The sequence below is a fragment of the Centruroides vittatus genome, unplaced genomic scaffold (assembly GCF_030686945.1).
Source record: "Centruroides vittatus isolate TY-2023 unplaced genomic scaffold, ASM3068694v2 contig_630, whole genome shotgun sequence".
NCBI classification, from domain to species: domain Eukaryota; kingdom Metazoa; phylum Arthropoda; class Arachnida; order Scorpiones; family Buthidae; genus Centruroides; species Centruroides vittatus.
In genome coordinates, this window is record NW_027122387.1 from 644,597 (window position 1) to 663,388 (window position 18,792).

At 32.6% G+C, this 18,792-nt stretch overlaps 3 protein-coding genes and 1 pseudogene across 3 annotated transcripts; 1 reads left to right on the forward strand and 3 right to left on the reverse strand.

The window, feature by feature from the left end:
* Window positions 1–1,093: 1,093 nt before the first annotated feature.
* LOC136979608 (myb/SANT-like DNA-binding domain-containing protein 4) lies at window positions 1,094–3,535 on the reverse strand. Its single transcript, XM_067275630.1, has 3 exons — window positions 3,251–3,535; window positions 2,410–2,773; window positions 1,094–1,264 (listed from the first exon to the last, which is right to left on the reverse strand). The coding sequence occupies exons 1-3, from the start codon at window positions 3,525–3,527 to the stop codon at window positions 1,108–1,110; spliced, it is 798 nt and encodes a 265-aa protein (XP_067131731.1). The 5' UTR covers window positions 3,528–3,535; the 3' UTR covers window positions 1,094–1,107.
* A 3,302-nt stretch (window positions 3,536–6,837) lies between these two features.
* Window positions 6,838–8,688, reverse strand: LOC136979609 (myb/SANT-like DNA-binding domain-containing protein 3). Its single transcript, XM_067275631.1, has 3 exons — window positions 8,052–8,688; window positions 7,176–7,557; window positions 6,838–7,031 (listed from the first exon to the last, which is right to left on the reverse strand). The coding sequence occupies exons 1-3, from the start codon at window positions 8,263–8,265 to the stop codon at window positions 6,875–6,877; spliced, it is 753 nt and encodes a 250-aa protein (XP_067131732.1). The 5' UTR covers window positions 8,266–8,688; the 3' UTR covers window positions 6,838–6,874.
* A 3,188-nt stretch (window positions 8,689–11,876) lies between these two features.
* Window positions 11,877–14,752, reverse strand: LOC136979661 (vam6/Vps39-like protein pseudogene; annotated as a pseudogene).
* Window positions 14,753–15,183: 431 nt separating this feature from the next.
* On the forward strand, window positions 15,184–17,191 carry LOC136979589 (uncharacterized). Its single transcript, XM_067275609.1, has 2 exons — window positions 15,184–15,222; window positions 16,132–17,191. Exons 1-2 carry the CDS (start codon window positions 15,218–15,220, stop codon window positions 17,189–17,191), a joined length of 1,065 nt encoding a protein of 354 aa, XP_067131710.1. The 5' UTR covers window positions 15,184–15,217.
* The last annotated feature ends 1,601 nt before the right edge of the window (window positions 17,192–18,792 follow it).

Sequence of the window (18,792 nt, forward strand, 5' to 3'; positions counted from 1 at the left end):
GCTCCCTAACCCATTTTCTGTTGTGTGAGAAAGGCTTGGAAATATTCTTAGAAAAACTTCTATGGAACACACACTGTCCTTACCATACGGTGCATTATTCTCACATCTGGAAACCATTAAATGCAATGTTTCTTACTCCTTTTAAGAACGGAAAGGGGAAGGTGGTGAAATACAAGCTTTCATCTGAAATTTTATTAGGCAATTTCTATTGTGCATGCTACAGGAACCTACTTAAGAATGTGGCAACCACCCGAAGATATCGTGTTGCATCTGTTTGTCAGCAGAATGACAATGATCGGTTGTAGCGATTGCTAGACACACTAAGATTTGTGCATCTGTCATCCCGTGATCTCGTTTACATTAAATGAAGATGTTACGCTAAATATATGCACCATATATTACTAGTTTTTTCTTTTTAAATTCACTTGTATATAAAAAATAAATGTCTCGTAAAATATTTAAGCCATTTAAAGTCAAAATCGAATTGTAGCAACGTTCGAAATTAATTTTTATAACATGAAAAAATCAGACTGGTAATATTTTGAGATAGTTTGTTATAATATAGCATCTTCATATTTTAACGTTAAGCATTTACCTATTTACCCAGGTAATGCATGGCATTAACTAAGGTGGAATAAATTCAAGATATTTTGATGGTGCAGATCCACAGTCGGCAAGAAGTTGCCGAAGAGTTTAACGGAATGCATCCGGATTGCCTGTTAATCGCATACCCACCGTCAAAAGTTGAATTTATTCCATCTTACCCAGTGCCATGCTTTTCTTCTAAAAGAAAAAAAATAATGGCCGATTAAAGGTCAACCTAACTCCAACGTATTTTTACCTTGTATTAAAGTTTATATTTACAAATTATATATATGTAACTGAAAAACTATTGTTGTTTGTATTTGATAAGAGAATTATCTTTATATTAAACTCTAGAGAAAAAAAAATTATTCGAATTCTTATCAAATTAATAAAATAATTCAAAATATAATTTAGTTAATCGGTAAAAGTTAAAATTTCATCATTAAAATTTTGTTGTTAATTTAATAATAGTGTAAAAATTTTGGTGTATGTTAAATAAAAAATAAAGTTTGGTTTTCATCTTTAATTAAAATCGGGTGGTGGTAATCCGTATCCTTTTTCTTCACACTCCTTTGTAAGTATCCATTTTCGCAGCCTTTCGTTTTCTCTCTTGAGTTTTTCCGTAGTAAGTAATTCTTCCAAGATGGCTTTTCTCATTTTCCTTTTAATATTAACCGTCCTGAAGAAAATAAATATTTTAATTCAAGGATTTATTAATAATTTACACAACAGCAAATGTATAGTTATTTATTATACAAATAGCAACTTTATACAGTCGTCCCTCAATAATCCGACAGGTATGGGACCAAAGGGGTGTCCGGATTACCGAAAGTGATTACATATTTGGCATTGTTTTGCTAGTAGTAGCGTATAGTATTCTTACATGTTATGAGTAAAATGCTGCCTAGGTGAATATGGAAATGAAACACCCATTTTGGTTAACTAAAACATGTTTATTAAAAGAAATATGGAAGCCAATAAATGTGCATACAGTGTGTGTAGGCATAAATAATACAGTACGTACAATAATTTATAAACATTATAACTAAATGCTACAATGTAGGTAGATTAATTATGTACATACTGTACTCGCACTTTAAAGACGGGAACTTACGGTGACCTTGACGGGAGTGCGTCGGACTATCAAGAGACAACTGTACTTAATTTATAGAATTTAACCAAAATTGCTAAGTCGAGGAGTTATTTTTTGATTAAAATTTAAATTGAAAATATAGTAGTTTCCTTCAGTTTTATATTGCATATAAAATTTGTTTTTTAATAAACATTATGTACCAAAATACCTAAGTGAAAATTTTGTACTTTCATATTTATTAATTACAGTGTTCAAAGTAATGTTTTCAAATGTTATCAGGAGGAGTTGAGAAATTTTCCCTTTCACAGTGTCCCCAAGCAAGTTGTTATAATATCTGTAATAGCATATGTCGTCATATAAGGGGCTTTTTACAAGGTTCGGGCTAGAATGGATCAAATGAAATGCATATAGGGTTTCTTAAAGATTTTCTTTTCTGCAACTAATAATAATAATAATACTTTTGTAGAGGTGAAAAATAAATTAAGCCCCTAAGTTTTCTAGGGGCATAGGGAAAACATGTCCGGCTGTCCCTTTTAACAGTTCCCGTCGCATAAGTTGTCCCGACTTTAACGACCGACACCGTATTAAATTCGTCGTCCATTGAATTTAATGTCCAGATATTTTATGACCGTAAAACTAAAAATACAAATTTTTATGCACATGCATAGAATGTCGTGGATGCACTATATTTTCTAAATAAATCTTATTAAAAATCTGAAAATATTACTAACCTTTCCTGTTTGTTTATATTTCGTTCGGTAGTTTGTCGTCCCGAGCAATTCTTACATAGAGATTGAGATTCCACATTAATTTGAGAAAACAGTTTCTTACAAGGTTCTTCGTAAGATTTTAGAGATACCGGCGTATCAATTGGCTGGCAATTTTCATACGCTTCTTTGTATTGAAATTCAAAATCGGGTATAGAAACCTTAGGTTGATTCTGTACAGACTGAATATTTCCTTCTACAATTTCTATAATCCTCTTACTCGGTTCATTCGACAATTCCGACGATGCGCTATCGTCGGCCAATTTACTAATTTGATGATTATTAATTAAATTCTTTTTTGCTTCTAATTTCATTCTTTTCCAGCATCCTAGACATTGCAAGGTACAAAAAGAAATTAATGAGAATAAATATTGATGCCATTTATTCAATTTATATACGATTTCTAAATATTAAGTTTATTTCTACTTTAAAAAAGTAGTTAAATACATTTCTTTTGTCCTTCGTGTATACTAGAATTTTAGTTTTACAGCTGCAAGTTTCGTCGTTTAACTAATACAGATGTTATAAGAGAGCTAAAAACACTCGTCGGCCATCTTGAATTGTCTCGACTTACGATAATTCGAATGTTCGTCTTTCGTCGTAAATTGCGATACGACAAGATTTTGTACGCACAAAACTTGTCGTAACCGAAATGTCGTAAATTACGATATAGACTGGGTTATCGTAAGTCAATTCAAGATGGCCGACGAGTGTTTTTAGCTCTGTTAATCGACGAATTACACAGTTCATCGAAACTTTATCGTTGCGTCGAGCGGTAGACATATTGTATAGAAACTTTACTAACCTTTTTTCTTTGAGATGCTCTTGTAATCTCTCCATTTACGTCGAATTTCCTCTACGTTTCTACGTACGTCACTAACACTATTCACTTCTTGGCAAATTAATCTCCAACAATTATATTTTGCACGAGAAGTAATAGTTTGATCTATCCTCCCTTCTATTATTTTTTTTCTTTTTTCTACTCCATCTACCAATGCCTGTATCTCGAAAGAACTAAAATTACGCCTTCTTTTTCTGTCTTCCATTTTGTCACCGGAGATAACGTTCGCCATTTGGAACATCCGGAATATATTCCTTTTAGACGAAACAGTCCACTGATATTTTGTCGTAAAAGTAAATCGGATCACGACGAGACGTTTCGTAAATTACGTCGTAATTAACGACACTTTCGTTAATTACGTCGTTCAATGGACCCGAAAACCTGGAAATATCAGGGAATTTATGAGATAAGGGAAAAGTTACGAAAATCTTGGGGAATTTGGTATTAAAACTGGAAAAGGAAAAAAAATTATAATTGCAGAGCATATAATGCATTGTATAATGGAAAAAGAACAACAGAAATGATTGATTGTTCACATTGTTGTGTCACATGATATGAATGATCTAAGATTACATCATGCATGCTAATTAAAGTATAATAATTATTAATATTTACTCCAATGTTTTAAGAAAATACAAAATTTGAATCGTGTAGCTTTAAATTGTTATAGTAAATAGCAATTGTAAATAGCTTATTTTTAAGTGTCATCTTGTGGGATTCATTGAAAAGCATTTGGCAGCCGTAGCTAGCAGTCGGTTTTCTCAGGAAATGAGGTTGCAGAGGAAGTCTGATCGCAACAGTTTCAAAGCTCTTACTGAGTAAATGGTACGTAGAATCCATCTATACTTCAGCAATGCTTGCAATTTATGATTGCAGGGTTTGAAACTGGCCACTATTTTACTTAATGACATTTTGCAAAAATAACAATAAAGTGTCTCTTTGGGAAGATGTTACTGTACTGTATTTATTCTACTTTAATATGCACCCTTTTCAACTTTTTGGGAAGCTGAGAAATGAAGTGTCCATTAGATTCAAAGTAAGGAGCTTGGACGTAAAACACGTTAAGTGATGTTAGTATCATTTCCAGTATTATATCACGTTAAAACCTGTTAACTGTAATTTAAACAGACTTAACCATGGTTAGTTGATTTTACTTCATTTGAGTATCATCCATCTATTGAAATTTCACTGATTTTAATAGTGAAATCTATTTAAATTAACAAGTTTCGCATGCTATAAATTTTAATTTACAGTTACAAGACAATAAACATAAATTTTATTATTTGTGAAATACTAGATTTCATAACAACAAATAATTATTTTTTTTTTACAAAAACAGTAGTAGAAATACAAATTGACAAAGGGACTGTCATGCCTAAATCCAGCTTATGCAAGGAATAGAGAGAAAGCACAAAAACTGTTAGATATTACATTAGAAACTCTTACGGCTAATAGCCAGATAAATGATTCTACGGGTGATTTTTAATCACCCGTAGAATCATTTATTTAGTGATTAAACACTACTCCAGATGCACGACAGGTTTGATTCTTTCTGCTTTAGTCTGCACATCAATGTGATGAAGTAAAAGAATTTGAAACACGTGTGAAGACGATTTTAATAATGTCCCATGGTCACACGGAATGTGAATTTTCCATCAACAAAGAATGCTTAAAGGAAAACCAAACAGAAGAGACATTTGTAGCTTACGGGAGATTACACGATGTAGTCGTATCAACTAGTGGATTGGGGAAATTGGATATATCAAAATAGTTTGTTCATACAACTTGAATTGCAACCCAGAGATACAAGAAAGATATGGGAGCTTGTAAACAGGAAGAAATAAGGCAAGAGAAAGAGTGGAGTGAGAAGTTGATAGCTGCAGAAATGGTGAAAGAGCTGAAGAAAAAGACGATTCTTGCAGAAGCTAATGAAACTGGGGACATTACTGCACGTTTGGAAAACTGCAAAAAAAGAAAAGATTTATTTTATTCTATAATTAATAAAGAGCATGATTGTCTTGTAATATTTACTTGTTGTAAATTACGTAATTTGGAAAAACTGTATTAGGTTTACATTATAAGGTTGACAGTGCGAATTTGAATTTCCATATTTTAGTAAAATTGTTGCGTTGAACCTGTATGTGATATAAAATCTTCTGCATACTTTGAAGTAACAATATTAATTAAACATTAATACAAAACACAAACACATAACACAAAACAAAACAAACATTAATCAATTCATGTATTGATTAATCAACATTTGATAACATCAAATAAATTGTGAACTGTTTTTAATTTATGCAGCGAGTTGTTTTCAGTTAGTCAGGAGAAAATGCTTGGAAATCGTTGGACATCCTGTATAAAGATGAAAATGAGGAAATGACAAGATAAATTTTGAGTTTGTCTAGGAGGACCATGGATAAAAGTATTATGTGGAGAAAGTAATCCATTAAAATATCAATAATAACTGATTGAAATAATTAATACATGCAAGGAATTTTAGGAATCCATATATTATTTGTGCCACCTTGCTTAAGTCTGTATAAGGTAGAAGACTTAACTCATTAATCAAAGGATAAACCTTTCAGACTGCATTCAAAATTTTGTTGAAAAACAAAGGAACTGTTATTGACTACATACAGCTAATAGTTGACCACGGATTTTTGTAAAGAAGAGACAGAGAACTGAAAACCGAGCACGACAAAATTAAGTTATAGTGACGCCACAAGATTCCTTTTCTAATAGCTTAATTTTTTTACTAGCATATTACATGTTTAAAAGGTAAAATTTATTATCAATATATAGGGTGTCTTATGGATCTGGATCCATAGGAGTTATGTTAAATTTTTTTACATAGGTAAAGTATGACACAGAGTAAGGAGGAATAAAATCGAGTTAATTTGATTGCGGGGACCCGCAGCCGACAAGAAGTTGCCAAAGAGTTTAACAGATGATATGAATGATGTTCTAAGATTACATCATGCATGATAATTAAATTTAAGTATAATAATTACTAATTAACTAACTACACATTGCTCATCAATTACACATAGAGGTCTGCAGTTAATCTCTGTGTAAACATAATAGTAGTCTGTAGGTAAAACTGATTTTTGCCGTATCTTTTTCCAGAATGCTGCTAATAGAAAGCATGTATAAGAGTGCCAGCATTAGAACTATCAACCATTTTAAAGTATATTTATGAAACTTCACGACTGCTCATTTTGCCACTTGAGGAAGTCGCCTCATTTTCTCACCTATTCAGCTGGCCCAGGTTAAACTCTTTGGAGCCATCTCATTGACTACATACCCACCATCAAAAGTTGAATTTATTCCATCTTACTCAGCGGTATGCTTTACTTGTAAAAGAAAAACATAATGGCCAATTAAAGATCAACCTAACTCCAATGTTAACCTTGTATTAAAGTTCATATTTACAAATTATATATATGTAACTGAAAAACTATTGTTGTTTGTATTTGATAAGAGAATTATCTTTATATTAAACTCTAGATTAACAAATCACTTTGTAATAAATGTGAAAAATTACATTACTTCTCATTATACTATTTTATTACAATTACATTTTTAATTAAAATCAGGTGGTGGCAATCCGTATCCTTTTTCCTCACACTCCTGTGTAAGTATCCATTTTCGCAGCCTTTCGTTTTCTCTCTTGAGTTTTTCCGTAGCAAGTAATTCTTCCAAGATGGCTTTTCTCATTTTCCTTTTAATATTAACTCTCCTGAAGAAAATAAATATTTTAGTTCAAAGATTTATTAATAATCTGCCGTATCCAATTCACCGTTCATTAAATTGAACGTCCAGATGTGACATTCAAGATATTTTCTGAATAAATTTTATTAAAAAATCTGAAAATATTACTAACCTTCCCTGTTTCTTTATATTTGGTATGGTAGTTTTTTGTTCTGCATAATAGTTAGGTAGGGATTGTGATTCAACATTAACTTGAGAAAACTGTTTTATAGAATGTTCTTCACAAGATGGTATAGATACATCATAAACTAGTGTATTATTTGGCTGGCAATTTTCATTTGCTTGTTTGTATTGAAATTCAAAATCGGGTATAGAAATCATAGGTTGATCATTAGGATACTGTATGGACTGAATACTTCCTTGTATAATTTCTAGAACCCTCTTACTCGGTTCGTCGGACAATTCCGACGATGCGCTATCGTCGGCCGATTTAATAATTTGTTGATTATTAATTAAATTCTTTTTTGCTTCTAATTTCATTCTTTTCCAGCATCCTAGACATTGCAAGGTACAAAAAGAAATTAGTGAGAATAAACATTGATGCCATTTATTCAATTTATATATGAATTCTAAATATTAAGTCTATTGAAAGTAAATAATTGTGAGAAATAAACAGGTAGATAGTAATTTTTGGTGTTAAAAGAATCTTGCAACGTTGAAAGTAAGCATGAAATGAGGACACGTTGTAATGTAAGCAAATAACGTTAACCCAATACGGTTAATGTTACTCTAGGTATACAAAATGGCGACTCGTCTCCGATTCCAGCAATCAGAAGACAGGGTACAGTGGGGACGCACGTTCTAACCTAACCTATTCTAATAAATTACCATAATTATTAGAATAGGTTAGGTTAGAACGTGTGCCCCCACTGTTCCCTGCCTTCTGATTGCTGGAATCGGAGACGAGTCGCCATTTTGTATACCTAGGGTAATATTAACCTAAAAGACTAACTTACTACGACGATTAACTTGTGTTACTAATACCTACCTTTCAATTGTTCTATTGTTCTCGCACGGCCGGGAAACTGCGAAGAGAATTCTTTGTGAATAGACTTCCACGCTTCTCTTTTTCTGTGTAACATACGAGAATGGTTGCTCTTCTCTTCTATGGAAGAATGCGACAGCATTAACTGCGCTAAAGTGATTTTTTCTTCTTCGGTGAAATTCTTAACTGGGCGAATTACGAATTTTACGTCTGTCATTCCTAACCAAAGTTCAGTATCGTACAATTAATGCTAGAGAAGAATAGCTGCGAAGGAAACGTTCAAACTTCTTCTGAAACGAGCGTCGTCAGACTAGTGTCAGAACAGGTTCTTCTGCCTACAACTTATTTGTCTCCGCTGTAAGAAACTAGTTCAAGACCGGTTTCTGGTCTTACGTTAACTCGAAACAAACTGATTTTGTAATAAAAACCTCGAAAGATATTTACATTTTATCCCTTTTTTTTTAAATAATGCGCGATGTCCTTAACGAAGCTTCCCGTGTTTCACAGTATAGAAGTGATAACTGGGGCTGCCCGACGTAATGTTTGTCCTAATTTTAAGTCTAACGTCTTTTCTTTGTTCTTTCTGTCCGTTTTTAATCTTCCCTTGTCGACACGGGGTGTCTGTTCCGAGAACCGTTTAGAACAATCACTGGCGTAGCGTAGTGGGGGCGGCAGGGGCGGCCCGCCCCGGGTGGCACTTTTAGGGGGCAGCAAAATTTTACAATAAATAATAATATCATGTAAAAATACCTAAATAAGGGGGCTGCGAAATTTTTCTCCGCTCCGGGCGGTCGACACCCACGCTACGCCACTGAGAACAATAGAAGTCACCCGGTGTGTTGGGGGAAAGTCGATGTAGGCCCTTTTTGGCCCGACCGTCAAAGGAGAAAGATGGACTTTTCGCCCGGTCCGACTGTAATTACGGCGAGAAATTGGTTTATATATTTGGTTAATGGGTAGTTTTACCATTTTCAATCATTTTTGTAACTTTTTTTCTACTGTTCTGTCAAAAAAATCTTATTTGTAATTACATTTTTAAATTTTATATCATATATAAAGAAAGAAAAAGTATATTTGGTTTATAAAAAAAATTTAATTTCAAGTTTTAAATAGAATCTGCTACACATTGTAAATAATGTTTTGAGTATAACATATACTGTTCAATACATAGGTAATGGTAAAATAAGTAAATAAATTTGCATTTTACTGTTTTATTTTATTACATATGTATGACAATATAATTAGGAAAACTGTAGCTTATCCTCTGATAGCCATGGCTCTTTTACTGCTTTTTTTATTCTTAAGAAGGAATGCCTTGGTCTTTGGCACGTTAAACGTGGCCGTCCGATCCACCACACGTATACCACATTTTCTGTTCCGCACCGAGTTACCTTTTCACCTCGATACAACCTTTCTTCGGGCTTCCCTGCTTCCGCACACCTTTTTCGGATGCCGTGGTTAATTTCGTAAAAATGAAACTTTCGTATTCAAAGAATACTCCAAAATGAGGTCAAATGAATACCGGGTTATCGACTTATACAAGGTAACTAACTTTTATAAGCAGACAGATTCGAATACCAAAATGTTTAGGGAAGACTTTCCTCTAAGAAATTATGATAGGTTGAAAGCAGTGCCATTTATGCAGTTTTGGTGAAATTGCTACAAGGATAAGTATTTAACAAATCTTACATTTACTTCTTTTCCGAGATACATAGATATAAGTTTTAAGCATGCAGAAAACTTATTTCGAGTATATTTAATAGAAAAAATTGTTCTTCTGTCAGAGAAATTAATATGGCAAACATACTTTTTATAATGCTGTCTTTTATTAACTGTTTTAATCATTTACTACTACTAAGTATATAAAAAAGACACACCCTAACTTCTGTTTATTTTGCTAAATATTTAAAAAAATAAACTTAATAAAATCCATTATTTCACAGTTCTAGAGACTGTATCAAAAATGAGTGATTTCTCATCCCTCCCTCTCTTTTGTGGAGCATCATAACTATCACAACCTGGTATATTTGGTATTTCTGATGATGGGCCATGATAATACCCTAATACTTTTGGACTGAAAATCTTGAAAGTACTAGAGATTTTAGTGGAATCTTTCATCTTAATTTCCAATAAAGCAGAACGCTGCGCGTGCTAAGGGTGTTAAGAAATAAATTTGAATTGAAATAACGTGACTTCCAGTTTGTGTAGGAAGTTCATATATAATTGGGGCCTCCTGCCTTTAAGTTTTCCATATCTGGGGCCGTATTCACGGTGACCAGAATACGACCCCTGGTCTGGGTTTCCATCTATCTAACTCCATTCTCGAGATGGAGGAAAGACAGATGGACAGATTACGGTGGGAATTTAAAGTATACAGTTTTTTCAAATCGCAGCCCAAAAGTCAAAACCGTATTTTGTTTGGTTTGGTTATTTTAGCCTATCATTGTTATGTTTATCACAAAATGTCGACAGGATCAAATGGAGAAGAGTGTGGTGTCCAGGTTTTCTGTATTAGTCTATAATTTCCTCAGAGTCCCAGAGAATAAGGATGAAAAAGATTAGAACAGAGAGATACAGTACAAACATTTTATTATATATAAACAAACATGTATAATAAATTATACCTAGCAAATTCATATATGTGTGTAAATTTACCATGTATAATTATGACACACAAATAAATTGCAAAAATAATCAAAAACTATGTTTTTACTACAGTACATTCTTGAGAGTAGTATGATTTCAAGTTTCATCTCTGCTATTTTCTTTCTTTACACAAATGAATGCTGTTTCCATTCTGGAACTACTTAGATATACTAAGCTAGTTTTGGGAACCGTCCAGTCCAAAAAACGTAAGCAGCTGCGAGGAACCTTTCCGGTCGGAATAATGTGCGTAAACACAAAACATCAGTGTAATCTGAATGTGGTCTTAGTATTTTATATATTTTTCTATAGTATATATTTTCCTGTTAAGTGCTTTATTTTCAAATTAAGAAAAATTTTAGTGTAATAATAAGATTTTAAAAAACAACAATTATAATCCTTACTATTGCCACTCAGTGAATAAAATTGTTACAAATTGAAATAAATAAATATAAAATATAAAAATTTAATTCTAATGAAATAAAAAAAGACAAAGATTTAGTGAAAATAAACTGAGAGAATGTCAATATTGTTGGTTAAATTAATAACAGCCAAAAGTATATTGGCAAACCAATGATCTTTATATATTACAAGCTAAAACAAGTCTTCAACAATAGTTAAGGCATTTTTTCATTATGCCTCCTTTGTAATAGTAATTGTCATCTTTTATACGAAGAGAACAATAATACGGTCCGTATTTCTATAATGTCACAGATCTACGAATAAGTGAAATTTCGGAAAATAAAGTATTCGACGGCTGCCGAATATTGGGAAAAGATATCAAAGTTTACGATTAATCGGTAAGAATAACCTCTTCTGCATATTTTATAGTTTAATCCATCTTTCCGATTACTTTAATGTATTGTACCAAATCAATTGTAAAAATGACATATAAAAACATTCGTAATTAAATTATTTTATTAGAATTAATAGATATAAATCGAATATCAAATTCCAAACTTCACTTTTATTCTACTTCATAATATATAAACTCTTCTATATTTATATATTAATAAGTGGATATATTTATTAAAAACATTTCTACCTAGTTGTAAGGACAAATTTTTACTTTAAAGTTTAATTTTAAAAATAAATGTTAAGTTCTGAAATTATTTAATAAACATCACTCTTTAAAATTTACATATATTGTATATATTGTAATATATATAAATATAGCTATATATATATAGTAATTACATAGGTTTATTTAACGAAAATTCCACATTTCTCTTTGGTTGGTTAAAAATTCAAATTTGAAATATCACACTAATTCTGAATTAATATCACAGTTTTCTGAGGAAACAAACATTATATTTTAACTGGGATTATATTTGTCTTTACAAGAATAATGAACTATGACTCCGTTTGGAAACCGTCCAAAAGCACTTTTACCTATACGTTTCTGACACACCCTACAAACATCCAGTTCCGTTATGACTAATTTATACGATTGATAATGAATTAGAAATGATCTCGTTTGAGTGTTTTCTGCAGATAGCAAACTTTTAACGAGTTGCAAACCGTGTTGTTTTGACTTAATTTTCAGAAGAACCTGCTTTAGAAACTCCTTTATTTCGAATAAAGAAAACGAAGACGGTAGTAATGCTAAAGTTTTAAGCGGATCCATTTTGTCGGGATATTTTTGTAAGAGTTCGAGAGCTTTCTTGTGATCCGACCTCACGTCCGGTTTCTCGATTTGCACGGACGATAAAAACCTCAAATCCAAATTTTCACTGTCGGATAAATACATTTTAAGAAGATAGTAAAAAACGTGTTTATCTCCCAGTTTTGATTTGTTATAATGTTGCAAACAATATTCTTCGGCTTTTTCTGGCATTTGCAAAATATGGGTATAAATTATCAAAACTTCTTCGTGTTTTCCTAACTTGCTCGTAACGATAGCCGCTTCCTCGTATAACTTGTGTCTCAGAAATCGCATGGGAAAATTCTCTACGGTATAATTTTCCGAGTTAATCAAAAATTCCGTCAATTTAGTCCTGATGTTTCCTAACGTTTCTACATTATAACCGTCTTGTTCGTCGGTCTGTCCTTCCGGTAATAAACTATTCTGCATTAAATCGCAAATGTTATCACAATATTTACGTATCAATATATCGTGAAAATAGGAATTATCGTCTTTCCAAACGTGAATAATATGCTCTAGATAAGGAATAGTGAGCTGTGGATGATTATTATTTAAGTAATCAAAAATTTCAAACCTTGGTAGACTCTCGACTTCTGGTATGTCTTCAATAAATATTTTTAATCCTTCTCCCGGACGTTCTTTTAATATCCAGTTAGCAAATTCAAAAATTAACGGCAAATCGTCTTCGTTTAAATGTTGTAAATAACGTATTATTTCTTCGAAGCCCTTAAATGGCGAATTAATTTTCTTGCTTTGCTTTTTTAATAACTCTAATGCTTTTCTGTGCAATCCCTTTCGCTGATAAAGAATGATTAATTCACTATATTTTTGATATTCCTTTAATGCTCTCTCGGACTCTTCGACATGACAATGATTATCTTTTACTCTTAACAAAGAAGCAACCAAAGCATCATTTGTTTGCAAATAACACTTTAATAGTGTGGTATCAATTATTTGCAAAAGTTGACGCTTAGAACGAATAGTTTTACTTCCTTCTTTAATGCTTGTTAAAGACGACATGCTACCTTCAAAGTCACCTTTTAATTTATGTCTGATTTGTAATAAATACTCAACAAGAGCAAAAAGCCCTTGTTTTAAATCTCCGTCTTGCAGCTCTGGCAGTTTGTCCGGATATTCTAATTTGTTGCGATAACCAGCAGGAAGAAGTTTAGGAAATAATCCTATTACATGAGAAGGATCAGTCTCAAGGTTTAAAAATATACTCATGGCTTTTTTAAATTCTCCTTTGCAAAATAGATCAAAGGCATAAAGGTTTTGTATGTGCTGAATATGCTGATATTTTTCGTCATCTGTATCATCCGTCATGTTTACAAGTTTCATCGCTATTTCAAATTGCTTTTCTTTTAATAACTGATCGATTTGGTTTTGTATGTGAACCGCGCATACGCACCACACGTCATTCAAAGACGCAACGAATAAACGACCTCGTCTGCACGACACTATCAGCCTCGGGTCTTTGGCATCGACGGTCTGAATCAACACCCGTCGTTCGCTCGTTCTCACTTCGATGGAATTCGATAATATCGCCAGAATGTAAGGAGGATCATTTGCCAAAGCCAACGGTATTTCCGTCCAAGTAATTCCGAATTTCAGAGTCGGATTTCCCTCCGAATCAACGAATATTATCTGTTTGTCCCTACCGAGGGCGAACTGATCATTTTCTAGACACAACACAAGCGGTTCCTGAGTTTTACCCGTCGGAAATATATCTTTACTCTTTCCGTTCAGCGCGTAAAGACCGTACTCGGACTTAAAACCCACGAAGAGAGACTCGTTGCACCAAGCGACCACTTTAGGAACGTCGGGCACGCTTATATCGCCCGTTAACTCTAGAAAGTTTTTATTCTTCCAATAATACAGCTGTAACTTTCTTTTAACCGCAACGCACATACGAATGGTGCACTGAACGTCGCCGGTGAGCGTCTTCTGTTTTCGAACATCCAAGGTAAACAACGTGGCTCCCCTCGTCCTGGAAAGAACCGTAAGCACAGGAAAGTTCACTTGAGCCAGATCGTGAACGACGACAACATTATCCGAAAGACTAATTAATATTTGAACGTCTGGTACGACTTCCAATTGAGTGATCGGTCTTTTGGCAAACCCTTTATTGGAGCGTAGAAGCTCCACACCAACCAATTTCTTTAATTCTCTTTCGGGATCCACTTTATACATAAGTAAGTTTCCTTGCCTGGTAGCAAGAAACAAGTAATCATCGTAAGCTGCCAAAGATTCTATTTGATCAGAAAGATTTTTTAAGATTCTAACTATTTGGTAAGCTTCGTGCATTGTCGAAATGTCACATTTACATATTACATAATAAAATAACACTTCCTTAAACAGTAATCATCCTTGCCGAATCGACTATCATCTACCTGAAATTCTAAAGAACCAAAGATTTCCAATAAAGCGACATCTACAGAAATCATTTTTCACCCGTTTCAATATATTTAAGAAAAAATTAAATTTAAACTATCATTTTATTTAAAAAATATTAATTAATAATAAAAACGAAGGTAAATAATATTTATTTAAAATCTTAGCAGCTGAATTGTTTTACTCACAGCCTCGGGTATTTTTCTGTTGGACGCCCTCTACAATAGAGCGGTTTCGGAATGTCTTTGGTTTTTTGACGTCACATCTAGAGGCGAATTGCATTTACGCTACATATTGCAGCTGATATATACAAATTTATACGTATAGCCTACAGTATATTAATTTAAAATTATTAAAATGAAAAAAACTGTTACGGAAAATTTGATTTGAAATTTTTGTTCTATTTTTATTAATTCGATTTTTACATTAACTGATTCTCCGATTCCGATTTTTACTCTTTGATATATTTCAGATTTTATGTGGAATCATGAGGTTAGTATCGTGATACGTGAATATTACGTTTTAATATATTTTTTGAACTCTTTCCGCCCTGTGGACACTAAAAGGGCTTTTTGCGAACCATTATGGATTCGGTCGGGCCCACAATGGGGTCGCCGCGTGGTGGGGGACGAGGCCCGACATATCAGGACGGACCACCCCCGAAAAATTTCTGGGGTTTATTCGATTCCGGGTCTTCCAGAGCGGTCGGCTACCACCTTGACGCTCGGCCATCCGGCCGCTTTAAAATCAGACATCGAAACGTTAGACACTTTTAGAAGGGTTAGACATAATTCTAACGGCCAATTGTACCTATTCGGCAGTTCCCACTGGTGATCATAGTGGATAAAACCACTTAACATTGGTCGCGGGTTCACACCTGACGAAATTTTTCGTGTTCTCTTCAAATAAAGAAGCCAGTTTCTTATAGAAAATCATACTCCTTAGCAGATTGCGTCGTTTTCCTTCCATCCAACCAAACCAATTATGCCCATTAGTGACTGTCTGGCTCTATAATGGCATCGATCAGAATGACAGAGGGTTAATGACAAATCGTTCGATATTTGTTTAAAAATATGGATTTGATTATTACCATTACGAAACCGTGTATGATAAATTTGGTTTGAGAAATTTTATGGGCGGTCTATCAAGAGGAATGCTTCCGGAGAGGACTTTCTATGCGAAACTGGGCCATATTTAGATATTCAGCACGTGGAGTTTTTATGAGCGAACCCACCACCAATGCTCAGTGGTGGGAAAAATTTATTCAAGTTGATTATATTTCATTCTACGTATCTTCTGTATGTTTATTATTTTATGCAATTCGTGACAATGTAGAAGAAATTTTTAAATGTTTAATATTCTGTTATGAAACTTTTTAACGTTAAAATTAATAATTTTCAGTGCCGATTCGATGGCTTCTATTTCAATTAAGCGAGAGAAATATACTGCGAAGAAGTACTCAACGAGTATTTCTAATAAATTACGAAAGATCCAAAATGCAAGAGCATTAATGGAACAAAAATATTATTTTATAACGAAGCGTATAGATGAACTCTTAAACGTTATCAGAATGGAAATCTTAAACGAATTAGAGGAAATTGTAAAATTAAAATTTAATTGTTTAGAAAAGATAGAGAAGAAGATTAAAAAAACCAACGCACTTCTGTCGGATAATTTCAGAAACATTCCACAATCCGAACACATCAACAACATTCCTCAACTTGAAGACATTGAAGAGCAGATTCTATCTCATCTATTTTTGGTTTTCGTACCGGACATATCCAATGCTAAATATTCTATAGGTTATATTAAATGTTCTCCAATCAAACCAGAAGATTTATACCCGGAAATTAATAAGAAAATTAAATTTAAATACGGAACAGAGCTGGAAGTCATGGTTAAGAGCTGCAAACCGTGGTACTTCATGACCTTGCGATCGTTATCGGGATTGGCAGATAATGGAAACGGTGAAAAGATATTGCCCGAAATTTTGGACATGGAAGATGGTTCTTTTAAATTTCTCTTTCGTTTAAATGACGGTTCCAAGTATCGTATTGAAATAACACTGTACGGCCGACCTATCAAAAGTAGTCCCGTTGTAGTCGAAATTGAGCCAAACCAGCAAAATGACGGATGCAAGGAATCGATGCCCGAAACCAACTCGACTAAAATCAAAAATAATTCTTCAGTAGAAAGCGAAAAGTGGACAGATTTTCAAAATTATCCAAGTGAAAGAAAATTTGTCGTGGATAATTTGTCTTCGGAAATGTTCGGAAAATGTCCTCAAATTGATACGAAAGTGTCTACAAATATTTCATCCACAATTTATTATAACAGCAAAATACACAATGCTGCCAGTGAAGCTGATAAGTTTGTGGAAAGGATCAAGATGGCGGCGTTACCGATTACGGAAAGGGAAACAATGCTTCCTTCTGGAATTGAATTTGATGATACTAATTAGTTTTTATTTTAAAAACAAACTGTTTCCGTGAATATTTTATAATGTGAATCAAAACTTTATTAATAAAAATATTCGAGTCAAGTGGTCCTTGACGAATTCGAATGATCTTTAAAATAAATTTATTATTAGGAAAAAGATTAGTTAAAAGACATAAATGGAGAATGGCAAGCCCGTTTTTTTGAATAACTAGAGAAAAAGTCCTCTTTTTCCCGGACATGTCCTACATTTCGGCTTTACATCTGATATCCGAGAGAAATTTTTCAAAATATCGGGGAAATGCCCTACATTTTCAGAATTTATTGACAGTTAAACGTGTAAATAATTAAAAAAAAATAAATAAATAAACAACTGCGCGATACTAATTGAAAATTATCTCCTATACAATGAGTCAGACGGAAATTTTTTCCCGTCATCTACGAACAATGAGACACGTCTGGGGAATTCCAGGCATATCGGAACTTTATATTAATAATAAACATTAAAAAGAATTTAATAATAATAATAATAATTCCTCTACGAGTTATGTAAAGTGTTCTCTCGAATAAATCGATATCTGTAGATCAATCCAAATGTACGTGTCGCCATCTGTTGTCTAAAAAAAAGAATAGACTTTTACAAATAAATAAACTTATTTTTATATTTATATATATATATATATATAATTTTTAAAAGTAAATTTGAAAGGTATAAAAACTCAATTTATTGATTTTTTCGAGGCGAAAATAGTTAATTAATTACGCGAGTTAAGACGTAACAATAGACACGTTGTGTCATAGAAACAATGGAAGTTTAAATTATAATTTTAAATAACTTCTCCCGGATTTTTTTCATAAGATCAAACTTCTACAAATTTTTAATATTAATACAAAACTCGTAAATAAATTTTTATTGCATTTTATAAAATTTATTCGATTATTTTATTTTATTTTTTCCTCTCCGGTGTTGACATTTTCCACCTTCCTTTGTGAGGAATTTACTTAATAATTTATATAAAATTCGATTGAAAAAAAATATATATATATAATATATATATATTTATTATTCTCAAATAATATACAGTATTAATAAAATGAAAAAATTAAATTTTATTTCAGATTTATTATTAAATGCTTAAATAAAATATCCATATAATAAAGACATTCCATCTCTCTATGGTGATAATGATAAAGTTTAGAGCTTTAAATTCATTAAAGCCGCATAAATTATATATTAAATACTTATATAATATACAGGGCCCGGAGCTACGAGTCTATATCTTAGGGCCTCACACATATACTTGTATTATTATCTTGTATAAGCGTGGGGGCCTCTTATATGTTATTGCGTAGTGTCTTAACAAGTCTATTATATTATAGTTAATATAGTACGTTTGTTTGCTTTTTGTGTGTTTATACGGCGATAAAAACAGTCAAAAATCCACGTAATGACGTTTTATCTTTGTGAACTTTGTGTCTTAAATGACAACGACAATTCTGAATCACACGATCCAGGAAAAACAAAGAAATATTATACGTATTATATAAGTTTTACATACTACATTACGATATTTATTATATTATTTACTTGGTTTTTATATTGTTTTCAAAAAGGCCCTACATTTT